At 61.6% G+C, this 20,720-nt stretch overlaps 3 protein-coding genes across 10 annotated transcripts in view; 2 read left to right on the top strand and 1 right to left on the bottom strand.

Annotated features, from left to right (window-relative positions):
- Nucleotides 1–14,608, top strand: part of ABR (ABR activator of RhoGEF and GTPase) — a 32,134-nt gene extending 17,526 nt beyond the window's left edge. For 2 of the 3 annotated variants that reach the window (XM_075168602.1, XM_075168603.1), the window contains 9 exons: nucleotides 94–191; nucleotides 309–440; nucleotides 8,378–8,437; nucleotides 8,574–8,683; nucleotides 8,966–9,105; nucleotides 9,611–9,745; nucleotides 10,049–10,154; nucleotides 11,837–11,984; nucleotides 12,168–14,608. In XM_075168602.1, coding sequence (XP_075024703.1) covers nucleotides 94–191; nucleotides 309–440; nucleotides 8,378–8,437; nucleotides 8,574–8,683; nucleotides 8,966–9,105; nucleotides 9,611–9,745; nucleotides 10,049–10,154; nucleotides 11,837–11,984; nucleotides 12,168–12,257 — 1,019 coding nt within the window. In that variant the 3' untranslated portion in view covers nucleotides 12,258–14,608. Of the gene's footprint in view, nucleotides 1–93; nucleotides 192–308; nucleotides 441–3,842; nucleotides 3,993–8,377; nucleotides 8,438–8,573; nucleotides 8,684–8,965; nucleotides 9,106–9,610; nucleotides 9,746–10,048; nucleotides 10,155–11,836; nucleotides 11,985–12,167 lie in introns of those variants that run through there. The other variant, XM_075168604.1, reaches the window with a different exon arrangement.
- A 1,212-nt stretch (nucleotides 14,609–15,820) lies between these two features.
- Nucleotides 15,821–19,666, bottom strand: TIMM22 (translocase of inner mitochondrial membrane 22). The gene is made up of 4 exons (XM_075168605.1): nucleotides 19,343–19,666; nucleotides 18,658–18,854; nucleotides 17,534–17,606; nucleotides 15,821–16,429 (listed from the first exon to the last, which is right to left on the bottom strand). Exons 1-4 carry the CDS (start codon nucleotides 19,569–19,571, stop codon nucleotides 16,353–16,355), a joined length of 576 nt encoding a protein of 191 aa, XP_075024706.1. The 5' UTR covers nucleotides 19,572–19,666; the 3' UTR covers nucleotides 15,821–16,352.
- Nucleotides 19,667–19,860: 194 nt separating this feature from the next.
- The window catches only part of SPECC1 (sperm antigen with calponin homology and coiled-coil domains 1), a 101,596-nt gene continuing 100,736 nt past the window's right edge, over nucleotides 19,861–20,720 (top strand). For 5 of the 6 annotated variants that reach the window (XM_075168577.1, XM_075168575.1, XM_075168582.1 and 2 more), the window contains exon 1: nucleotides 19,861–19,940. The gene's annotated coding sequence lies outside the window, so the exon portion shown is untranslated. Of the gene's footprint in view, nucleotides 20,521–20,720 lie in introns of all 6 variants that reach the window. The other variant, XM_075168576.1, reaches the window with a different exon arrangement.

Here is a 20,720-nt window from a genome sequence, read left to right as displayed (position 1 = left end):
GGGGTCCAGCGTGTGGCCCCGCTGTGCCCGCAGCGGTCCCCCGGGAGCCGGTGGGGACCTTCCTCAGGCGCTGAGCGGTGTCTGCTCCCCCAGACCTTTACTGCACGCTGGAGGTGGACTCCTTCGGCTACTTCGTCAGCAAAGCCAAGACCAGGGTTTTTCGAGACACCACCGAGCCGCAGTGGAACGAGGTGAGAGGAGGGTGGGATGCAGGGAGGGGACTGTGTCCCCCCCCTTTTCCCTTCCAGTCCCAGTTTTGAAGCTGCTCTGGGGTGCTGGGGCTGAGCCACCCTCCCTCTGCGCCCCAGGAGTTTGAGATTGAGCTGGAGGGCTCCCAGTCCCTGCGCATCCTCTGCTATGAGAAGTGCTACGACAAAACCAAGCTCAACAAGGACAACAACGAAATTGTGGACAAGATCATGGGCAAGGGGCAGATCCAGGTACGCGCTGGGGCTTTTGGGCATCTTCTCACCCAATGTTGGACCTCTTGGGGCCAGCGCCTGGGCTGGGAGGGTTGCCCTGGGGTGATGCCTGTGATGGGAGACGCCTGGCAGCATGGGCAGGCAGCTCCGCTTTTGGGAGCGGAGTACAGGGATTGTGGCTCGGGGTTGAAGGTGGCGAGGTGGGGGGGCATCAGGCGTGTGAGTGATGGTCCTGGGGTGCGGCGGCTGCAGGAGAAGGTGGGACAAAGTGAGAGGGGGTCCTCTGGAGGTGGCAAAGCCAGCAGCCACCCCCCCAGATGTGTGTCCAGCCCCAGCTGGGCTGGAAGCGTTTCTGTTCTGCCACCCTCTGTGCTGCGGCCCCGGGGGGCTGCGGGGAGGGGGTCTGCACCCGCCCCAGGGAGGGCTCTGAGCGTGCAGCCCCCCGTCCCTCCCTGCCAGCCGTGGCTGTCCCCTCTGCCACCATCTGCCTCCCCTGCGCCTCCATCAGCCGCTGTTATGGCAACGGGGGTTTCCAGGGCAACGGCTCAGCCGCCTCTGATTGGCGGTTGCCAGGCAGGGAGGATGGAGGCCTGGGCTGCCCTGAGATGCTCCCAGGTGAGCAGGACCTGGAAGATGGAGGGGGGGGACAGGCAACCCCCAGGCCCCGCATCCCCCCAGCACCTGCCTTGGCCAGGCTGCAGGGAGACCCAGGACAGCGGGGATGGTTCGGGATGGGGGTGCCCCTGTGTTTTCCTGGCGGGGACCCCAAGTCCGGCTGCGTTCCCCCCTGTGCTGGGGACAGCGTCACACCCAGGACACAGCCCTCGACCCAAGGCCACTTCAAAGGGCCCGGCGCAGCCGCCTGCTCCGTGGGAAAGCGGCTGAGGGCAGGTCCCCGGGGAGCAGGGAGCAGCATGGAAATGCTGCTGGGAAGGGGATGCTGGGGGGGGGGACAGCACCGCACCGGGTGCAGGATGGGAGATGGGGGCTCGGCTTCGCCAGCGGCTTGTTCACGCCCCAAATCACCCGTCTGTTGCCCCCTCTGTGGGGGAACGGTGGCGTAGGGGTGGCACTGGGCCAAGCGGGAGGGCTGGGGCAGGGACGGGGCTCGGTGCCCCGTGGGGATCAGCCCAGCTGCGCTTTCGGAAATAGCCTGGGTCAACAAACATGAGTCACGCTGGGAGACGCGGGGGTCGGGACGGGGACAGCACAGCTCGTCCCCGCCATGCAAAAGTCCTGGGGAAAGAAAGGGAGGGAGAGGAGGCCCCGGGCCTGCTTATCCCAAGGAGGACCCGGCTGGATGGAGCGGCGTCAGGGTTGGGGCTGTCCCGCTGTCACCCAGAGCCACAGCTCGGCCCTGCCCTGGGAGAGGGGCAGGTGGCAGGGACGGGGCAGCGCGGCGATGGGCAGGATGGGCCGTGCTGCTCGTGGGGCTGTGGGTTGTGGCCAAGCCCCAGCGCTGCCCCCTCGCCCTCCGCCCTGAGCTGTTGAGGCAGCGATGCTGCCCCGGATGGTCCTTACCCCGGCCAACCCCTGGGCTCGTTGTGAGCTGCTGCTGGTTCCAGTTAGCAGCAGGAGTGGGAAACACTGGGAGCGCTGGGGTCAGCAGCTCAGCAAATGCCCACGGTGTGTGTAGGGGCTGCCAGGATGGCTGAACCCCCCCTGCGTGCCCGCTGCCCAGCTCTAATCTGACGGCCCAGGCACGTGGGTCGGCCACGAAAGCAGCTTAGCGGCATCACGGGCTGGCGACAGCGGGTCAGCGTGTGAGGGGGACGCTGCAGCCCCTCTGCGGGGAGCAGCGGGGGCCTCCTGAGGCTGCAGAGGTGCCACGGGTGGAAGCCATGTCCTGCCAGCCCAGGGGACGTGGTTGGGTCCACGGAGGGGCCGGGGTTGGCACCAGCCTCCTCTCAAGCATCCTGGCAATGAGCCCCGAGGGGTCTGCGGCGCAGCGAGCCTTGGACCCCTACCCCGCACCCGTGGCTGATGGGGACGGCTCTGCTGCGGCTCCCGGTTGGCATTAACCCTGTTTTGTTGTTGTTAACCCCATTTTGCATGTGGTTGCCAAGGCTGGGACGTGCTGTGGTTGGAGTAGAGGTGCTGGGGGGGGCTTGTGTCCCCATGGGGGGTTCGTGTCCCCGGCACTGCAGGGCTCAGCCCTGCTCTGATCTGTCCCAGTTGCTCCCAGCAGCTGGGCTGCTTCACGCAGGGCTGTGTCTGGTGGGTGCTGGCAGGGGTGCCCGGTGCCGCGGTGGGCTGGCGGACAGGCGCTGGGCATAGGCAGAGCAGGCTGCGGGTGCTTGTGTCCACATTGCAGAGAGGAGAGGCTGGATCTGGCCCCTGGGGTGGGCAGGGAGACAGGCAACGGGTGCATGAAGGGGGTATTGGGGTGATGCTGGGGGGACGGGGCGGCATGGAGCAGCCCCTTACCCAGCCCCCATTTGATGCACGGGGGGATGCGGCTGTTGAAGTGGAGCCTGTGTTGTCATGGGCACGGTGCCTGCCGTACCCGCAGGGAATAGCTGCCTGTCCGTCTGTCCCCCTCGCACTGGGCTGGCGGAGGCTCCGGAGGGGGAGATTTCTGGTGTCGGGGCTCCCTGGACCTGCAGGGACCCACAGGGTGACCCATGTGAACTCAGGGGGCTGCTGAGGGCTGGACCTGGAGGCAGTGCAAGTCCCCCCCCCCATCCTGCACCTCGCCATGTCCCTGCCTGTCAGGAGAAAGCGGCGGGCAGGCAGGCAGGGACCCTTCCAGGGCTGGGGCGCAGGGCAGAGCCCTGCCTGCACCCCATCCTCCTGCCCTGCAGCCCTGCCCCACCACATCACCCCCTGCCAATGGGGCTGACAAGGGCCAGGGCAGGCTGGGGGGGGCGCGGGGGGTTCCTCGCCTGTCCCTAGGCCTGACAGGAACCCCCAAAAGTCCCATCCCCGTGCCCCTTGCCGAGACCAGGAGGGCCAGCCTGGCTCCTCTGCGGAGCCGGGGATGCTGCGGCCGACAGCGGCGATGCCTCCTGGGGCCGCGGCTGCCGATGGCGCAGGGAAGCGGATAACGGCGGCGGGGAGGCCGGGCAGCCCCTCCAGCCTTCCCGAGCAGCGGCGGGCGGCAGGGCGAGAGTTAAACGCGTGGGGGCCGCCGGGGGGGGGCTGCCTTTGAGTCACTTCCTCGCAGGGGGAGGGAGGCTTTTGGGGCTGCCGAGCCGCCTCTCGCCAGCCTGGCTCACACCCTGAAGATGAGCCCTGCCCGCTCGCCGCCCCGCCGCCCCAGCCGGGCTCCCCTCGCCGGCCCCCGCCACCCCGGCCGCCGCTGACCTCCAGCCCGGAGCAGAAGGAATGCGGGTGCTGTCCTAACCTGAACCCCGGTCACCCCACCGGGCCCTGCTGGCCACCCTCGTCTCGCCTCCCGGAGCCGAAGCGGTTGTCGCGATGACGGAGGTGCTGGTGCAGCCGGATGGCAACCCCGGCCCCGTGGGCGAGCGGCCGGAGCGCGGCGTGGAGGAGCCCGAGGGGAAGCGTCCCCCCAACACGGGCGCCCGCCTCTGGGGCAGGGTGCGCAGCAAGCTGCTCCGGCAGAAGGTGCCTCTCGGGGTGCGCGGGGGGGGACGGCTCGGGGGGACAGTGGCAGGCACCAAATGGGCTCTGGGATGGCTTTGCCATGTCGCCGGGCTCTGCTGTGTGTGGTGGCTGTGGCTTTTTGGCTGGTGGCTTTGTGGGGTGCAGGGGGCTCTGTTATGGGGGGGCTGCGTTGCTTGTGGGGAGAGGGCTGTGGGTCCGTGCGTGGAGCGGGGAGGCTGTTTGGGTGCTTTGGGAGCTCTGAGAAGCAGTTAGCAGCCTGCGGGGTGCTCATTTCCCTCCTTCCCTCTCCCTCTGTGCGCTGGGGGCCCGGGGGGGGCTGAGCCGTTTGTGCTGGGGGGTCCTGCGGATGCGGGGGAGCTCCCCAGCCCAGCCTTGGGGCTCACCTGCGTACCCCCTCTCACCAGGGTGCTGCTTGGTTTGCAACCCCCCTCGCTGGGTCCGTCCAGGCTCCCCTGAGCTCGCAGCCGTGTTGCAGCCCCATTAGCCAGGGCTGCCCATCTTTGTGGGAGGACGGAGGGCAGGGGTGGGCAACGGAGGTGACAAGGGAGGGGGACAGCACCGTCACAGGCTGTCCCAGAGCCCCCACAGTCTCATGGGGTGGCTCCGGGGGTTTCCCTCTGCGGGGTCCCCCTGCACGGGGAGCTGCTGGCTCGGGGCTTGGCTGTGGCCGCGGGCAGGAGCTGCCTGGGCATGTGGGGGTTCGGTTTGGCAGCAGCGGGGCTGAGGTCTGCTCGGCGGTGGGGCTGCCGGCGCGGCAGCGGGGCCGCCTGTGACGCAGCGGCATTAACCTCAATTCTGTGCTGCTGCCGCTCCCGCAGCGGGGATTAAGGGGCAGCAGGGGCTGTGCGGGGAGGCTGCCCAGCGGCTGCCGCTGGCTGTTGCTGGGTCAAAACATGAGGGGGTTTTGTTTCCCAGCCCCACGCGTCCCCACGGTGGCCACCGGCTTCTCTGCCTGCTGCCACCTGGGAGCACTGGGGCTGCAGGGGCAGGATGCGGCCCCGGCGTGCTGTGGGTGCCTGCTGCTTCTCGGGTCGCTCTCAGACAGGGCTGTGAATCGCTGCTTTTTTGGGGGCTGTGCTTTGCCACCGGCAGTGTTTGCTGGTGCGGGGACCACTCTGCCCCCACGGCACGGAGCCACTCAGGGGCCGCCTGTTCCCTGGGGAGGGAGCTGCCGGCACGGGGGTCTGGTGGGGACATCTCCTGCCCGGAGGAGCCGGAGCAGCTGCAGGAGGCCAGGCTGGGGTGGCTGTGGGCGCTGTGCTGATGGCAAGCGACCCTGGTTGTAGCAGCTCCCCCAGGATCCCGCTCCCCAGGACCATGACGGAGATGGCTTCACCGGCTGAGTCACCGGTTTGCTCCCGATGGCTTCACCCCGGGCTGATGGTTGGGTGACCTCATGGGCGTGAGGTGCGAGGAAGGGACGTGCCCAGCCTGGCAGCCCCTACCCTACCGCAGCATCCCGGTGCTCAGGGCCCTGGAGAGCTGCCGCGAGGGTTTGGAGCCGTCCCAGTTCCTCACCTGGGAGCCCCGGGGACCCGGCGCTGCCTGGGTCTGTCTCAGCTGCTGCTGCCGGCGCAGGAGCTGTATCCACGCTGCATGGCTCGAAGGTGCCTTGAGGACAAAAGCCCAGGATGTGGCCTCGTCCCCTTGAGTCCAGTCGCCCCATGCGTGGGACAAGCAGCAGGCCTCCCTCCGTGCGGGAGGCAAGGACCAGCAGGATTGGGGGGGCCCTCTGCGACCGGAGCCTCCCCAGGACGCACGCAGCTCTGCAGGGCTGCTGGGATGCTCATCGCCTGCCACGCTGCCGCCTTTTCCTCTGCGACCAGGGGCTTTGTCCTACGAGGAAACACCTTTGGATAATTTGGGAAAATGGGATGATGGCACATGCCTGCAGCCAGGACCAGGAGGTGTTTCACCTCGCCGTGGAGGAGCGCGGCACTGTGGTGGATGCCAGCCCGTGCATGGAGGCTGCGCCACTGCCGAGAGTCCCCTGCGGCGCAGGAGGGAGCAGCCCGGCGAGGCACCGGTGACTCGGCTGAGCCATTTCCCTGGGCACAGGCTGGTGTTTGGAGCCGGCTGAGCACCGAGCTGCTGAAGAGGAGCCGATGTCTGGAAGAGCAGCATGTCACCGTGTCACTTGTGCCACCCTGGCAGGGAGGCCGTTCCCCGGGGCTCCCAGGCCAGCAGTTCCCCACCGGCCTGGGACATCCCCGCGCCGTGCTGGAGCAAGGCAGCTCCTTTGGAGGAGAAGGAGATGGTGGTGGCAGCTGAGACGGGGTGTTTGCCGGCACCGCGTGGGCAGGAGCTGCCTCTGGCACTGTGGGTGGATGCTCCCGTCCGTCCTCCCACGCCTGGAGATGAAGCGTCGGCCGCGGCTTTGCTGCAGGGAGCGGGCAGCGTGGCGGTGCTGCCTGCTGCGCGGGTGCCAGGAGGAGCGCTGGGGCCAGGCCACAGCCGGTGCCCCGTGGGTGCACGGGGACCTGTCCCAGCTGCAGGGGAGCTTAGGCCGGTGGTGCCAGCTGAACTAGCCCAGATTTGGGGCCGTGCTGTCTGCTGCGGGACCTGTTTGGGGACGATTCTGCCCGACTGGGGGCAAGCGGCTGCGGGAAAGCAGCATGCTCGGGGTAAGGTCCATGGCGCTGGCGGCAGCCAACCTGGCTTTTATTAACACTTTGTTCAGAGCCCTGCTAAAGCCCTTCCAGATGTGAGCTGCCAGGGCCATCGGAGCCGGGGGGACCCGGGGGACGGGGATGGGGATGGGGAAGACGTATGTGGTGGTTGCAATTAAACTCGCGCTGCAGAGCGGGGAGGCCCACGGCTCCCGACTCGGTCGGGGGGCAAAGGGCTTTGCTGCTGCTGCCTGGGGCTTGCAGGGTTGGATGCTGCCACGAGCGGGACATGGCTGTGCGGGGAAAAGGGGTGAAAGCCCCGTGGGAGAGGCGGCGTTGGGTTGGTGTCGGCTGTGGTGGGTGCTTGGCAGCACTGAGGGGGGATCCGGCGCTGGGGAGGGAACACGGGGGAGTTGGAGCGGCAGGGCTGGGGTTGGCGGTGGTCTGGCTGCAGTCTCGTGATCCTGGCGTCCAAACCTGCTGCAGGGCCCCATGGGAGCCCAGGGCAGCTGCAGCCTCTCTCTTCCTCCTCCTCCTCCGGCCCCCCCTGCTGCCATTCCCAGCAGCCGCAGGACTGACGGGGCTGGGGCAGGAGCGCCGGGGAGGGCTCCACATCAGGAGCCATTCCTGGGCCGTGCTGGAGACTGCAGCGTTTCGGGCTGTGCTGGAGACCGCAGCGTTTCCTGCGGCACCGTGGCCGCCGAGGAGCTGCGCAGGCTCACCGTGGCACGGGGCTGGGCGTGGGGCGATGCCATGGTGCTGGGTCTGTGCCGAGAGCCAGGGCAACTCGAGCCTGTCCTCGGGAGCGGACAGGGACAAGGGTGCAAGAGGGACACGAGGGACCCCAGTGTACCCCCCATCATGATGTGCGGTGGTTTCATGGGCAGCCAGAAGCTGGGGCAGGGGAACGGCAGCTCCATGGCTGGAGCAGCGGCTCTGGATATCTTTGCTTGCCCAGAGCATCTCCCAAGCCAGCAGCTTTAGGAAACCCCTGTGTCCTTGAGGAGTGACCGCGCACGCTTGGCGCGAGCCTCGCCTGGCAGCTGCGCACACGCGGCCCTGGGAGCCCCCGCCAGCCCCCACCGGCTCCTGCATCCCATCCCCTTCCCCAAGGGGACATTAGTGCCGGGCTCTGCCCCGCTGCCCGCCCCGTGCATTACAGGGATCGATGGGGCTGGATCGATACCACCACCTGGGGACCGAAAAACCCCGAAAGGCAACTGCACCCACCTCTGCCCAGCCCTGGGGCCCGGCGCCCGCCGCGGCACGTGCCAGGGCCTTGGGAACGCCAGCACCTTGCTGCGGCAAGCGGGTGCCGGGACAGCGTCACTGAGTCCCCCGCTAGCCCCAAAGCCAGAAATAGCGGAGCCCGTCATTCCCAGGGGTTATAAATAGCCTTGGCTATGGGGAGACGTTGTTTTTCTGCACGGAAAACGCTGCCCTAGTTCTGTTTCATCAATCTGCTGCCAGAAATAATCCTGATTTCTTGGAAATTTCTTGCTGCTTGGGTGTGGGTTAAAGCGCTGCCTTGTGGGGGCTCGGGCGGGGACCGGGTGGGAAGGCTGAGCCCACCCGGCTTCAGGGCACGGCCAGAGGGACCCCAGACCTTCCCCTCTCCATCCTCCTGCCATGGGCAGCACGTTGCCAGGGAAGAGCATGTCCCGTGCCTGACACCGTCTGCGGGTCGGGGGCTTCAGGGGCCGCCGGGCTGGGGTGGCAGCAGGGCTGGCATGGGGCTGCGTCCCCGCGGAGCTCACACACCATCTCTCCCCGCAGCTGGACCCGCAGGCCGTGCAGACGAAGAACTGGCACATGGACGTGATTGAGATGAACGGGGTAAGCGGAGCCGCGGGGACACGCAGCCCCTCGCTTTGATGGCAGCCCCTTCCCCGGGGCTGCGCCGTGCCCTCATGCAACGCAGAGGTGACGGGCCAGGGCTGGGCTGCTGGGACTCATCCCCTGTCTCCCGCAGATCAAGGTGGAGTTCTCCATGAAGTTCACGAGCAGAGACATGAGCCTGAAGAGGACCCCGTCCAAAAAGCAGACTGGTGTTTTCGGGGTCAAAATCAGCGTCGTGACAAAGTACGTGCGGGGCTGGGGGGGCTGATCTGCGCCGGTCCCCGTGGGTTTGAGGCTGGGGGACTCGGGGGACCTGCTCCATCCTTGCAGCATGTCCCCTTGCTCCCACCAACACCAGGAGAGCTCAGCTTTTGCTCTTTGCTGGGAGCTTGCCCGTTCCTTCGCCAGCCCCATCCCTTCCACCCAGCAGGCCCATCCTGCCCCTGGCCCAGGGTTTGCAGGGCTGGGCTGGCCACGGCAGGGTCCCCCGGGAATTTCTGCTCACGCCTCTGCTTTCCGAGCCAGGCGCGAGCGCTCCAAGGTGCCTTACATCGTGCGCCAGTGCATCGAGGAGGTGGAGAAGAGGGGCATCGAAGAGGTCGGTATCTACAGGATCTCTGGCGTTGCTACTGACATCCAGGCGTTGAAGGCTGTCTTCGATGCAAGTGAGTGTCCTGGGGGACGGCCACCCTTCACGTTACGTTCCCCTGGGAGGGTTCACAGGCACCGAGACCTCCCCCAGTCCCCTGCCCTGCAAGCCCGGGGTCTGGTTATTGCACTGCACGTGTGCAAAATGGGCCGGTGTGCCCAGGAAGGGTCTGGGGGTGAGGAGGAGGGTGTAGCTGGGAAAGCAAACGCCCAGAGGTCCCAGCCTTGTTTGTGCCTTGGTGTCTCTGAGCTGCCGCCGCGCCTGGCCGGCTCCTGGGAGACACTGACTCAGGGCAAGGCTGCAAATTGATTTGCAAATTGTTCCATGTCCTGTTGCCCGGCCAGGCGGGAACCACTTGGCTCTTCCCAGCCCCAGCCTGGTTAAACGGGGCCGTGGACCCGGCGATGCTGTCCCTGCCCTCCGGCCGGCAGCCTGCCCGGATAGCTGGGGTGACGCGGGGGGTTGAGACCCAGAGGGGAAGGAGGCGCAGGAGGTGTCACATGTGGGTGCTCTCTGAACAGATAACAAGGACATCTTGGTCATGCTGAGTGACATGGACATCAACGCCATCGCCGGCACGCTGAAGCTGTACTTCCGCGAGCTGCCTGAGCCCCTCCTCACTGACAGACTCTACCCCGCCTTCATGGAGGGGATCGGTAAGGGCTGGGGGATGGGGAAGGGGTCAGTGCCCAAGCGTGGCTGTTTGGCATTGCCTGCTCCAGGATGGGAGACTCCCGAGGGTCCTTCCCAGCTCGGCCCGCTAGGTCCTGGCTGTCCTTGCTGGCTCCAGGCCAGCTTGGGGCTCGTGGTGCTGCTCCCCGGGGCGCAGGCAGAGCCCTGCGGGGCAGGGCTGGCCGCTCGTACAGCGGCTGCAGGGAGGCGTCCGGCCATGGTGGGTCCCGCTGCTGCACAAGATGTCACCAGCCCCTGTCCTGAGCCCTCTCCCTCCTTGTCTCCAGCCCTCTCGGATCCTGCTGCCAAGGAGAACTGCATGATGCACCTTCTCCGCTCGCTGCCTGACCCCAACCTCATCACCTTCCTCTTCCTGCTAGAGCACTTGAAAAGGTAACGGCTCGGCTTGGCCCGCTGAGCAGGGCAAGCAGCGGCTCCCGGAGGGCTGCCCGGCACAGGCGGGAGGTGCAGGACGGGTCTGTGTTGTCACTTTGCCATGGGGATGGGACGTGAGCAGAGTTAGAGCTGCTGTTTGCTTCCCGTGGTGCCTGCGTGGCCACAGGCTGATCCCAAACTGGAGGCAGATGGTGCCGTGCTGGTGCAGGCGGGGGCTGCGGGCGGCAGCCGGGACCAGCAACGGCGGCTCGGTGTTGGGCAGGCGGCAGAGTGCCCCTTTCCTCCTCCAGCCCCTCCGAGAGGGTGCAGCCCCCGCTGTGTCCCACCTGCCCCTGCTCCGGCGCGTTCGCCGGGGTCCTGGCCAGGCTGCAGCCTCTTCAGGCTGGGACCCAGCACGCGGTGAGTCCCTTCGGCTGGTGTTGGCTTCCCACGGCTCCTCTCTGTGGGCCCTGGAGGGATCCTGGAGCCATTCTGCCCCACAGAGCAGCCACCAGTACCCCAGGGCCACCGGCCACGGTGCCAGCGGGGACTGCGCGGCGCGAGGCCGCTCACGCGGGTCAGCTCTGCAGGGAGCACGCGTCCTCTGGCAAGATGTGGCTCTTGGCTGCCGCAGCCGGCGTGCAGCTGGTTGGACGAGCTCTCCACGGGGAGCAGCTGGCCTCGGCGCAGGACGGGGAATCAATTGGGAGCGGTGCAGTGTCCCCCTTAGCGGGAAAAGTGAGTGCTGCGTCCCTTCCCACTAGTCCAGCAGTAGCCCCTGCAAAACAAGGTGCAATAATCCCTGTAACTTGTCTGCAGTGGGTGGCCAAGACCCAGAGACGGTCAGCTCTGCGGACGTGTCCCAAAGCTGCAGGTGACACCCTGCATCGCTCATCCTGGGGCGAGTGCAGCAATGCATGGTTTGCCGGGCTTTATCTTGGCCCCCATGCAAACCTGGGGATGGGCGGTTCTGGGGCTCACTGGGGCCCCGAAACCCATGGAGGGCCCGGGGCTGTGGGCAGGGCAGCGGTGCAGCACGCAGAGCCTGGCCAGAGCTGGCCGCAAGTTTGGGACCGGGGCTCACGGCTCATGTTACTTGCATCATGAAGTGTTTTTTTTTTTTTCTCTGGTTTGGCTAAAACCAAACAGAAAAAGTGATTGATGCTGGGGGGTGGAGAAGGAAAAATCCATTTCCATCCTGAGAACCGGGCACAGCCAGTTCCCACATCTGCTCCCCTGGCCGGGGCTCAACCGAGCAGCCTGTGCCGGGGAGCACAGCCGCCTCCTAACATGGCAATGTTGTGGCCCTGGTTCCCTCGGTGCGGGCTGGCTGGGGTCCCGCGGGGTCGGAGGGGTAGGGAGCCTTGGGGGGAGTGGGTGCAGGGACACACGGGTTGGTGCAGAGCTCCCCGTACCCTGCCGGGGCTCGGGAAGGGTGGAGGCTCCGCAGCACATAAGCAAGCAAGGGCTTGGTCGCTGCCACATCACACCCGGGGCTCCCGGCCAGGCCCGGCGGCTCCAGCGGAGGCCGTGAAGGGGGCAGAGCTCCCTGCCCTGCACCTGGGTTTGCTGGGGGCTGTGAAGGGCAATGGCAAGCCGGAGGTGCCGCGCCGGGGCTGGGAGAAGGGAGGTCAGCACTTGCCCCCCGCATCGCCCCGTGGCTGCCCCGCTCACGCTCCCTCTCTCCCCGTACCCTGCAGGGTAGCTGAAAAGGAGCCCATCAACAAAATGTCTCTCCACAACCTGGCCACGGTCTTCGGGCCAACACTGCTGAGACCCTCAGAGGGGGAGAGCAAGGGACATCTCACCCTGGCCTCCGACATCTGGTCCCACGATGTGATGGCCCAGGTAAGAGCCCTGCTGGCAGTGTGGGGCCGCAGTCCGTGCCAGCAGCCCTGGGGCGGGGAGCGGCTTTACCTGCCTGTCTGGGTAGGTTTGTCCCTCTTTGCTGGATGTGGCTGCACAGGGACAAGCTGGGACATGGCAGCTCTGCCCCTTTTTGGCCTAACAACCCCCATTTGCCTGCTACAGGTCCAGGTCCTTCTCTACTACCTGCAGCATCCTCCCATCTCCTTCACTGAGCTGAAACGCAACACACTTTACTTCTCCACGGACGTGTAGCCTGCGGGGAGAAGGCACCAGCTGCAAACACTCCCAACTCCCTGCTGGGGGACACGGACTGGATCGCAGCCCCCCAGGGAGACCGGCCCGGACCCAGGACGGTGCCGCCTGCAGCTCCTGTACAATCGCGTACCAGTGGCCCGGTCCCACCCAGGCACCGTGCCTCTCTGTAAAGTAGTCGTGTTTTATGTCCCTTCTTGTGTTCAAGAATTGTTTTTATGTATATTTGTTCAACGGAAGAGGTAGTGACTGACAAGGGCTGTGGACACAGGCTTCCCCCTTGGCTAGTTTTCTCCTGGACTCCTTTCTGCCTGCTCACTCCTACCAGGCACCCCTCGTCTCGCCCAGCTCGAAGCCTGCAGCATCCGACGAGTGCCTGTTTTGCTGCCCAGCTCCCTTGCCCCACGCCTGCATGTGCAGCACCAGCTCGCTTCAGAGGCTGGGAGGTCACGGGCTTCCCTCCGCGGTGACGGTGACGACCAGCTCTGCTTTGGCTTCCTGCCTGCGCAAATGTTGGACCCTGTGCCTGGATCCTGCTCCGGCCTGAGCAAACCTGCGACCGTGAGAGCAGAGGAGCAGGGTGCTGCTTCCTCCTCGCCACACCTCTTCTGGGTGCTTTCAGGCCAGTCCCCTCTACAGCCCTTATCCTGTGCTTTGCCTGTGTGCGTGTAGCATGGCGGTTACTTCCCTTGCTGTATCTCGCCTCCAAGTAGCGTTTTGGGGTAACCCATCACACAAGGCTGGAGCGAGAGGTGCTGTGCTGGTCTCGATCCATGGCAGGCTTGAGGGACGGTCAGCCAGGCAGGTCTGCTTCCTCCGCCACAGGCTGACCCCAGGTCTGTGCTCTGGCACCGACGGGGTCCCGTCAGGGCACGTGGATCCCACAATGTCCCCAACGAGCCCTGGCGGGCAGGGAACAGAGTCCCTGCCATTTCTGTACACCCGTATCTCTGCCGTAGTGAGGCGCGCACGCCCCTGCCAGCCCAGCACTGCCGCAAGGGTTGCCGACGCGGGCTGCACCCTGTGGCAGAGCCTGCCGGGGCACCAGCGTTCCTGCCGTGGCCACGAGAACGGGGAGGTTTCTGTATCCCTCCTTGGCCTTCCCCGCTGCCCTGGGCACTGGGCAAATGGCAGCACATGGCCCTGCCGCGGTGCCAGCCAGGCTGCTGGAGGCGAGCGCTCTGTGCAGCAGCTGGACGGTCACCCAGCCTGGAAACCAGCGCAGAGGGACAGGAGGAGGAAAGCCTCCGTGGCCCTCACTACTGAAGGCAGAAGTGCTTCGTTTTTTCTTTCTCACAAAGCAGTTGCTGCTGGGTTAGCCGTGCCCGGCCAGCTCAGGTCCGTTTTAGTTAGTGGCTCTAGTTCTTGACCCCAAGGCTGATGGCTGGACTTGTCACGCCATGTCCCAAGGCAGGATGGCCGCATGCCTGTGCTCGCTGCCAGGCTGTGCTCCCGCTGCCTGAATGCCTGGCTCCCGGTATGTCCCCCCCTCCCACACTCACAGGTAGGTGCTGGTACCTGTTGGGACACGAAACCTTTCGCTCTGTGAGCCGAGTCCGTGTTCTCGTGGGAAAAGCCCCCCCTCCCCGATTGCGTTGGCCCTGTGCTCTCCTGTGCCAAATGGAGATGATAAGTGACCAAGCGTATCCCTGCTAACAGAGGCGTTGCCTTTACCCTCCAGACTAACAGACTGTTCCAGGTAGAGCCCGGCCGCCTGCCACCGATGCACCAGGTATGCCCTAAGCCCACTTCCCGGGGAAGGCAGCACCTGCCGGCCCCGCACCAGCAAAGCAACTAAAGGAGGGGAGGTCTTTCAGTCCCCCTCCAAAGGGCTCACACTCCAGACCCTGCTCCTCTTGACTACCAGCTAAACAGAAGGGAAACAGCATTGCAGAAAATAACCAGGCGTCTGTCTTGGCCCTGGACCCAGTAAGGAGGCCGAGTTTTAGATGTGACTGCACAACGGATCCCTGTGTGTGTCTGATTTGTTACATGTGTCCAAGTCTCTGTCCACGATACTGTCATTCCAGATGGAGCCTCTGTACAGCCAAACCCCCCCTGCGTGACAGCGGCTGGAGGCCCGGTCCACACAGCCCCGGCACAACAGGCTGCGGCTGTCCCCGTGACTGGCTTTTGCTTGTCCCTACAGGAAGGAAAGAGGGGGGTGGACTCTTGCAGCTACAGGTAGAATAGAACTGTTAATTAATATTTGACTTTCAAAAGTTGTTAAGGATATATTTTTGTTTGTGTTCTGTTTCAATTTCTGTAGATTATAAACTTTGAATGGCTGTAAACCATGTGAGGAGGAAAAAAAAAACGTTAATAAAAATGCAAAGCCCCAATATTTGCACAAAAGGAGCCCCGTGGTGTTGCTGTTTGCACTAACTGATCACCTTGGCATCACAGCTTCTTCTCTTTCTGTCGTGGAAATCTTACTAGTTGCACTTCAAGCCAGTGGTATAAGCACAGGCATTGTGCCAGACAATTTTTTTCAGAGACATCTTATGGTTTGGGCTATATCCTTGCATTTCAGTACATTCTGGAGGAAAAAATCCTGGACTGTCTGGAGCCAGCCTGTTTAATCAGCCCAGAATTACTCAAGCTTAAAATTCAGCTGACTTGCACAGCTTCTGGCCTGAGGATACTGAACAGGCGCAGCAAGGGACATCAGGCAATCTGGAAACCTCATCTGATAGATCACATGGTGCTGTCTCCCCACTTCTTTGCATGAGGGAATGGGAGACAACACGCCTCCAAACTGACCACTGACCACCGTATCAGCCAAATCACCCTGCTGGTATTGCTCTTCCAGGTAAGCAAGTGCTGTCACCATTCTGGGATGTCAAACCGTGGATGCGAAGGAGGGGAAGTGAGTGGAGAACCCCCATTAGGTGTGTACACTGAATCTGAAATCCTGCTGCCTCAAAAAGATGAGGGTGGATGTTTGCCCTTGTGGAGTGGCTCAAGTAAGGTTAAAATCAGTCTAAACTATTCTGAGTATAAAAATTACCCCGCAAGGTCTGAGAACAGAGCTTGGTTGGAAGAGCAAGAGGGCTAATATGAAAGCAAATCAAAAAAGGAGCAGCTCCTCGAGCTAGTGAACAGATATTTCAACTTCAGTACCAATGTTCTGCAGAAATAACACTTCACTTTCCCCAGTGTAACACTGGGGCACTCAGAGGTGGTACAGGGACGTGATGGGAAATAGACTCTGCTAAGTGAATGCCCAGTTACCCGTCTAACAGTGGTTTATTCTCACAACTCCACTTTCTAGTCTCACCATCAAACTGCTGGAACTAATGGTGTGAGCCTGTGGCAGTTAAAGCAGTAGCAAGATTACTTGTACTCCCACAGCGAGGTTAAATCAGGCTAGCCAAGTGGCTACAGAGAATTATACTTCTGCAACAACCTCTTTTTTTCCCCTTAAACTGTTTTGTTCATCTGCCAGTAACCACACTGGTTCTAAGGCTAAGGATTCCTTTTTGCTTTTCCCTTTAAGACATGGTAAAGAAATCTGGCTCTCATCTCTGTACTTGAAATAAGACAAATTGTACAGATGGTGGTTTGTCTTCAGATGGTATTTTAAGAAAAGCCTGGAACAAACTATTTCTCCACAGGATCTTACCTCTCCTCAACCGAGTAGCAAGCTGCAAACTGAGAACTGTTAAAACACTTGCAGCACGTTCACATACACGGTAACCTAAATCACTGCATTTCTTTTTGAAGATTGTCCTCCTGCCTCTTTTGATGCTAGCAACAGACTTAATCAAAATCAGACCCAAAGGCTCGAAAAAGCTCAGAGTCCAGGCGTGTTTCCTGGAAACTGGCAGTCAGCTGATCCATCCTGGAGATACTGCTCACTGCGCCTGGCTCCATCCTCGCATACTCCCGCAAGTCTGCCTGAAGCAGCACGCCAGGGCTCAGAGCCAGATTATTGTTAGTCATTCAGGAAAAGCAGCCAACGCCATCCAGCTTGCACTGATCAGGACTCCAAAGGCAGTAGAAAGGTAAGCCTGATGGTTCTTCTGCCGTGATGCAGGCTCTTAGCAGCAGCACTGGAACAAAAGGGAAACTTGCTCCCAAAGGATCCCACTGTTACCGTAGATAGTAATCAATTGCGGCGGAGAAAGCGGCAAATCCACCACAGCCGATAACCCCTGCCTTCAAACCAGCTGCAATGCAAAAAGCGTGAGAAAGAATGAGACAAAAGAGGAAAGATATTTTTCTTCCTAGTTACTAGCTTACGCGGTGCTGGCTTGAAGACCTTACACCTGCAGGAACCTGGTCCACTACCAGGGTCACACTAGCACTACCACTGCCCAAGGTGAGGGGGGGAACCTGGCACACCCTGGACTTAAACAGCCACGGCTGGACTAGCACGGCACGCTGGCTGGGCGCTGTGTTGCTAAGTCTCCCCCCAAGGGACAGAAGAGAAAACGCCGGTGGCCATTGCCGATTTCAGTGCACTCTGATCTGAGCACTGCAAGTGGCTTTGCTGTTGGACTAGGGAGGGATAGGAAGACCAGCTACTGCTTTGAAAGCTCTAAGAGGATTAGGTCCAGGACAGACACAACTTAAGCTCAATTAGAAGCACTTTCAAGAGCACTTTCTTTTCTTTTATGCTCTGTGGACGTTTTTTTTTTTCTTGAGGAGAGGTGAAAGAAGTTTGGTATTTCTGATGAGCAGAGCAGCTCTCTTCCTACTTGGGGCTTTTCTCCAGATGTTGTTAGCACTCAAGGCTTCCCAAAGTCCCCTCTAGTGCCTGCTGGACTAAAATCCCAGAGCTCCTGCTCTTTTACAGCTAAATAGAATTGTCTGTTTGAGTTGGTATGTGAGAAAGGAGGAAAGCATTTTGCACACTGTGCAAATTAACAGAGTTGCTGCCAGTGAAATAGTATATATAAGTAGAGCTCTGTTAAGAGCTGTAGCTTCAGAGAGTTGCTCAGTATGTATTTTTGGCTCCCTCCCCATGACACCACAGAAGAGTGTGGATAGCTAACACCACTTCCTGATTTTTCTTTCAAGTCAGTTCTGTTGATTTTCCTCCAATCTCACTGTCCTCTACAACCAAGCCTTCCCTACCGACACAGATCTTTCAAGCTGACAGGAAAGCGATAGAGAGAGCAGTTCTGCCAGTCTGGAGTACACTCTCATGTTGACATCACCATAACCCCCATGCAAAGAGATTTGTAGTATGTGTTCCGTTAAAAACACCGCATGCGCGCAACCAAATTAGAGTCGTATCACAGAGACAGTTCATAGCAGGCACTACCAACCTCTGAAGCCAATTGCTCCTCCTGTGATGCAGCCGCTAATAACACTATTCTTCCAGTCTGACTTTCCACGATACTGTGGAATTAAAAATCAGAGTCAACAAGTAAATATAGAATAAACACTCACTATCTGTACTAATACCAAGAAAGATTAAATGACCTTCCAGCCCCTTCTCAGCTGAGGATGTTTTTCCCTCTATTCTCAGCAGATGGCCCCCTGTACTCTCAAACATAAGACTTGCAGGGCCAGGAGAAGAGGAAGGAACAGGTCACCGGGAGAAGTAAGACAAATCCATATGGTGCAATGCAGTGCTATAGCAAAGATTCTCAGGTGAGCCGATACAGACCCCAAAACACAGCACTGTGCACTAGCACCAGCTCAGAGATTTTAAAGGCACTATAACTACAGAAGAGCAACACTGAGCCTGGCCATGCAGCCTGGTTCTCAGCACAGGTGACAGCCACCGCACCCTGCTGACAAAAATGTACTATGTCCATAGCCAGAGCACGCTAGTTTTTCACCAGTGCAGAGATCTCTTTGTTCCGCTCCATTGTGTAAGTAGATACACTTTTCTTCTAGATGAGTTAAGAAATAATTGTGTCTTTCAATTAAAAGGCAGTACTCAAATTCATAACAGGCTAATTTTACTATTTAAGAAAATGGACAGTAGATTTACCACTGAGCTGCACAAGGTCATTTCTTGCTGTAGGGGCAAGATGAAAATAGGCCTGTTACTTAAGAACTTTCATCAAAGGATCCCTTTCTGCATATGGAATTTTTAGAGGCTCAAATTACCATGTTGCAACTTGCAGTTTGATGTTTTAAAGTAACAACAAGTACTTGTAGCTAGGGTTTTAAAAAGTAATGCCTATACTTGCCAATACATTCAGGACTTGAACTAAAAATGACTTCGCTATTGCATGCTCTTCTGTTCATTCTGTCAGAGAACAGCAGTTCTGAAGACAGTTCTCAAAGCTGAAAAACTTTGATGGCCAAGAAACAGAACATACAAGCCTACTCCCTTGCCCTATTACAAAGGGGATACACATACTTATTTGGATCTAGTAAAAGACATTATTAAGTGTACAAGGAAACATTTCTTAATGCTTAAGAAGTTATTACTCACAGATTCTACCACACATTCGGTGCAGGAGAACATGGCACCCACAATGGCAAAGTTCTTTGCATAGGATATGCCTCGCTGCCCCATATCTTTGAGAACCTCTTTTGCGGTTGGCGTGCGATACGGATCCTTGGGATCAAACCCAACGTTGGTGTCGATGCCAGCTGTGAAGACACCAAATGCGCCTCCCAGAACAAATCCTGTAAAAGACAAACAGTATAAAATGAACCTTGGCTGGATTCGAGGAGCACATTCCCCGCAGGCACCAGAGCACCTCCGCTCCCACTGCCTGTCAACGCTGCAGCGTGCAAGGGGCAGTGCAAGAGCACAAATGGCCTGTGTCTTGATACTGCAGACACTGTTGCTGAGACCCTCCTTGCTGACAGCCTGTGCTGTGCCGAGGAAAGGCTGTGAGCACCTCTTCCTTTGCAAGGAAGGCAGACAGACAGAGGTCCCTCCCTGGTCCTCCCTGGGACCTGTGACAGACACTGGAGGAGGCTTAGAGGGAGGAAAACTAAACACGGGGGTCCCTCTGCTGCAGCCTCTTCTCCATCCGTCCCTTTCCCGACGCCACGGGGACCTCCCCCACTCCCTAACCGCCCCCACAGCTGGCTGCCCCGACCACTGCCCCCCCTCAACGCCCTGTCCCTCCAGCCTACCCCGGCCCCCTCAACCGCCCCCGCCGCACCTCCCACGCAGGCCAGCGCCGCCTTGAAGGCGCAGCTCTCCATGGCCCGCTCCACCATCTTCTGCTCCTCGCTCTTGGGCGGGCTGGGGATGCCGCCGAGGGCGGCGGGGTCCCAGGCGCGGGGCCGCCGCTGCTCGCCCACCAGGTGCTGCAGCAGCAGGCTGTACTGCAACGGCGGCGGGGGAGGCTCCGGCCCACCCGGAGCGGAGGGCGGCGGCACTGCCGCCATGACCGGCCTCAGACACCCGCCACCGGCTCGGCACCGCGTCCCGGCCCACTCAAGGCGCCGGTAACGCCGCTCCCGGCAGCCGTGGCGGCGCGCGGGGGCCCACGGGAGCTGTAGTTCCGCTGAGGGGAGGCGCCGCCCGCGCTCTCAGCGCCAGCACAGAGAACTACAGCTCCCGGCAGGCTCCGCGGCGCGACGGAGAGTGGGTGGGTCGCGCGGCGTCTCACGGGATTGGCAGTCCCTTGGGACCGAGGGGGACTACATTACCCGGCGTGCTGCGCGCCAGCCCCCTGGCGGCCGTTAGGACCGCTGCAGGTGAGGCGAGGGCTCCGGCTGCTGGAGCATCCTCGAGAGCGGCGGCGGCAGCAGCAGGTGAGCGCGGCGCGGGCTCGGGCTCGGGCTCCGGCTCCGGCTCCGGTTCCGGCTGGGGCAGGCCGGCGGCCTCGCCCGGGGCAGCCCCGGGCTGGAGGAGGGCTGAGGTGCCGCAGTGCGGGACCGAGTCCCTCTGCCCCGGCCGAGGTGCGGGGAGGGGGCGGGAAGATCTGAGGTGTCGCGGCGTCGGCGCCTTCCCCCCGCCGTTCCCCCCCTGACTGACTTCTGGCTGCGCTGGTGTCTGGGGGCAACAGGTCCCGCACCCCGCGACGGGGCGGGCGGTTGCAGCCGTTCCCCGCGCCACCCCTCGAGCGGCCGGGACGAGGGCAGCGGATCCCGGCGGTAACGGGGTGGGCGCCGAGCCCGGGTGCAGAGACCAACTCCTGCCAAAGCCCTTGCCCCACGGAGGGGTCGTTGGGTGCTGTGGTGTCCCTGAGACGCTGCTAGCCGTACGGGGGGGGGGGCTGGAGCCCGGGCAGCCTGCGGTTTACCCCAACAGCCTTCAAGCGTCGTCTGAGGTGAGAGCTGAAGAGCCTGATGGCACCTCAGCGTACGAGCTCCTCGCCTGAGCTCAGAAAAGGTACCTCCGCTCTTCCATGTTTTCCACGCGCTAGGTGAAAATGCTAGAGTGTCAGGCCATCTCCTGTAGCCCTTCTGAGGAAACCCTGGCTGCCTCTGGCGTAAAGCGGCAATTTTACTTCAGGACCTGTATATCACAAAATGCAAACTTAGCTCGTGTCAAATCACGTAGAAACCTTGGCTCTTGTGTGCTTGTTCTGT

Source organism: Calonectris borealis, chromosome 19, assembly GCF_964195595.1.
Source record: "Calonectris borealis chromosome 19, bCalBor7.hap1.2, whole genome shotgun sequence".
In the NCBI taxonomy this organism is placed as follows: Eukaryota; Metazoa; Chordata; class Aves; order Procellariiformes; family Procellariidae; genus Calonectris; species Calonectris borealis.
The sequence above is the reverse complement of the archived record's forward strand: the minus strand, read 5'-3'. Positions and strand labels throughout refer to the sequence as shown.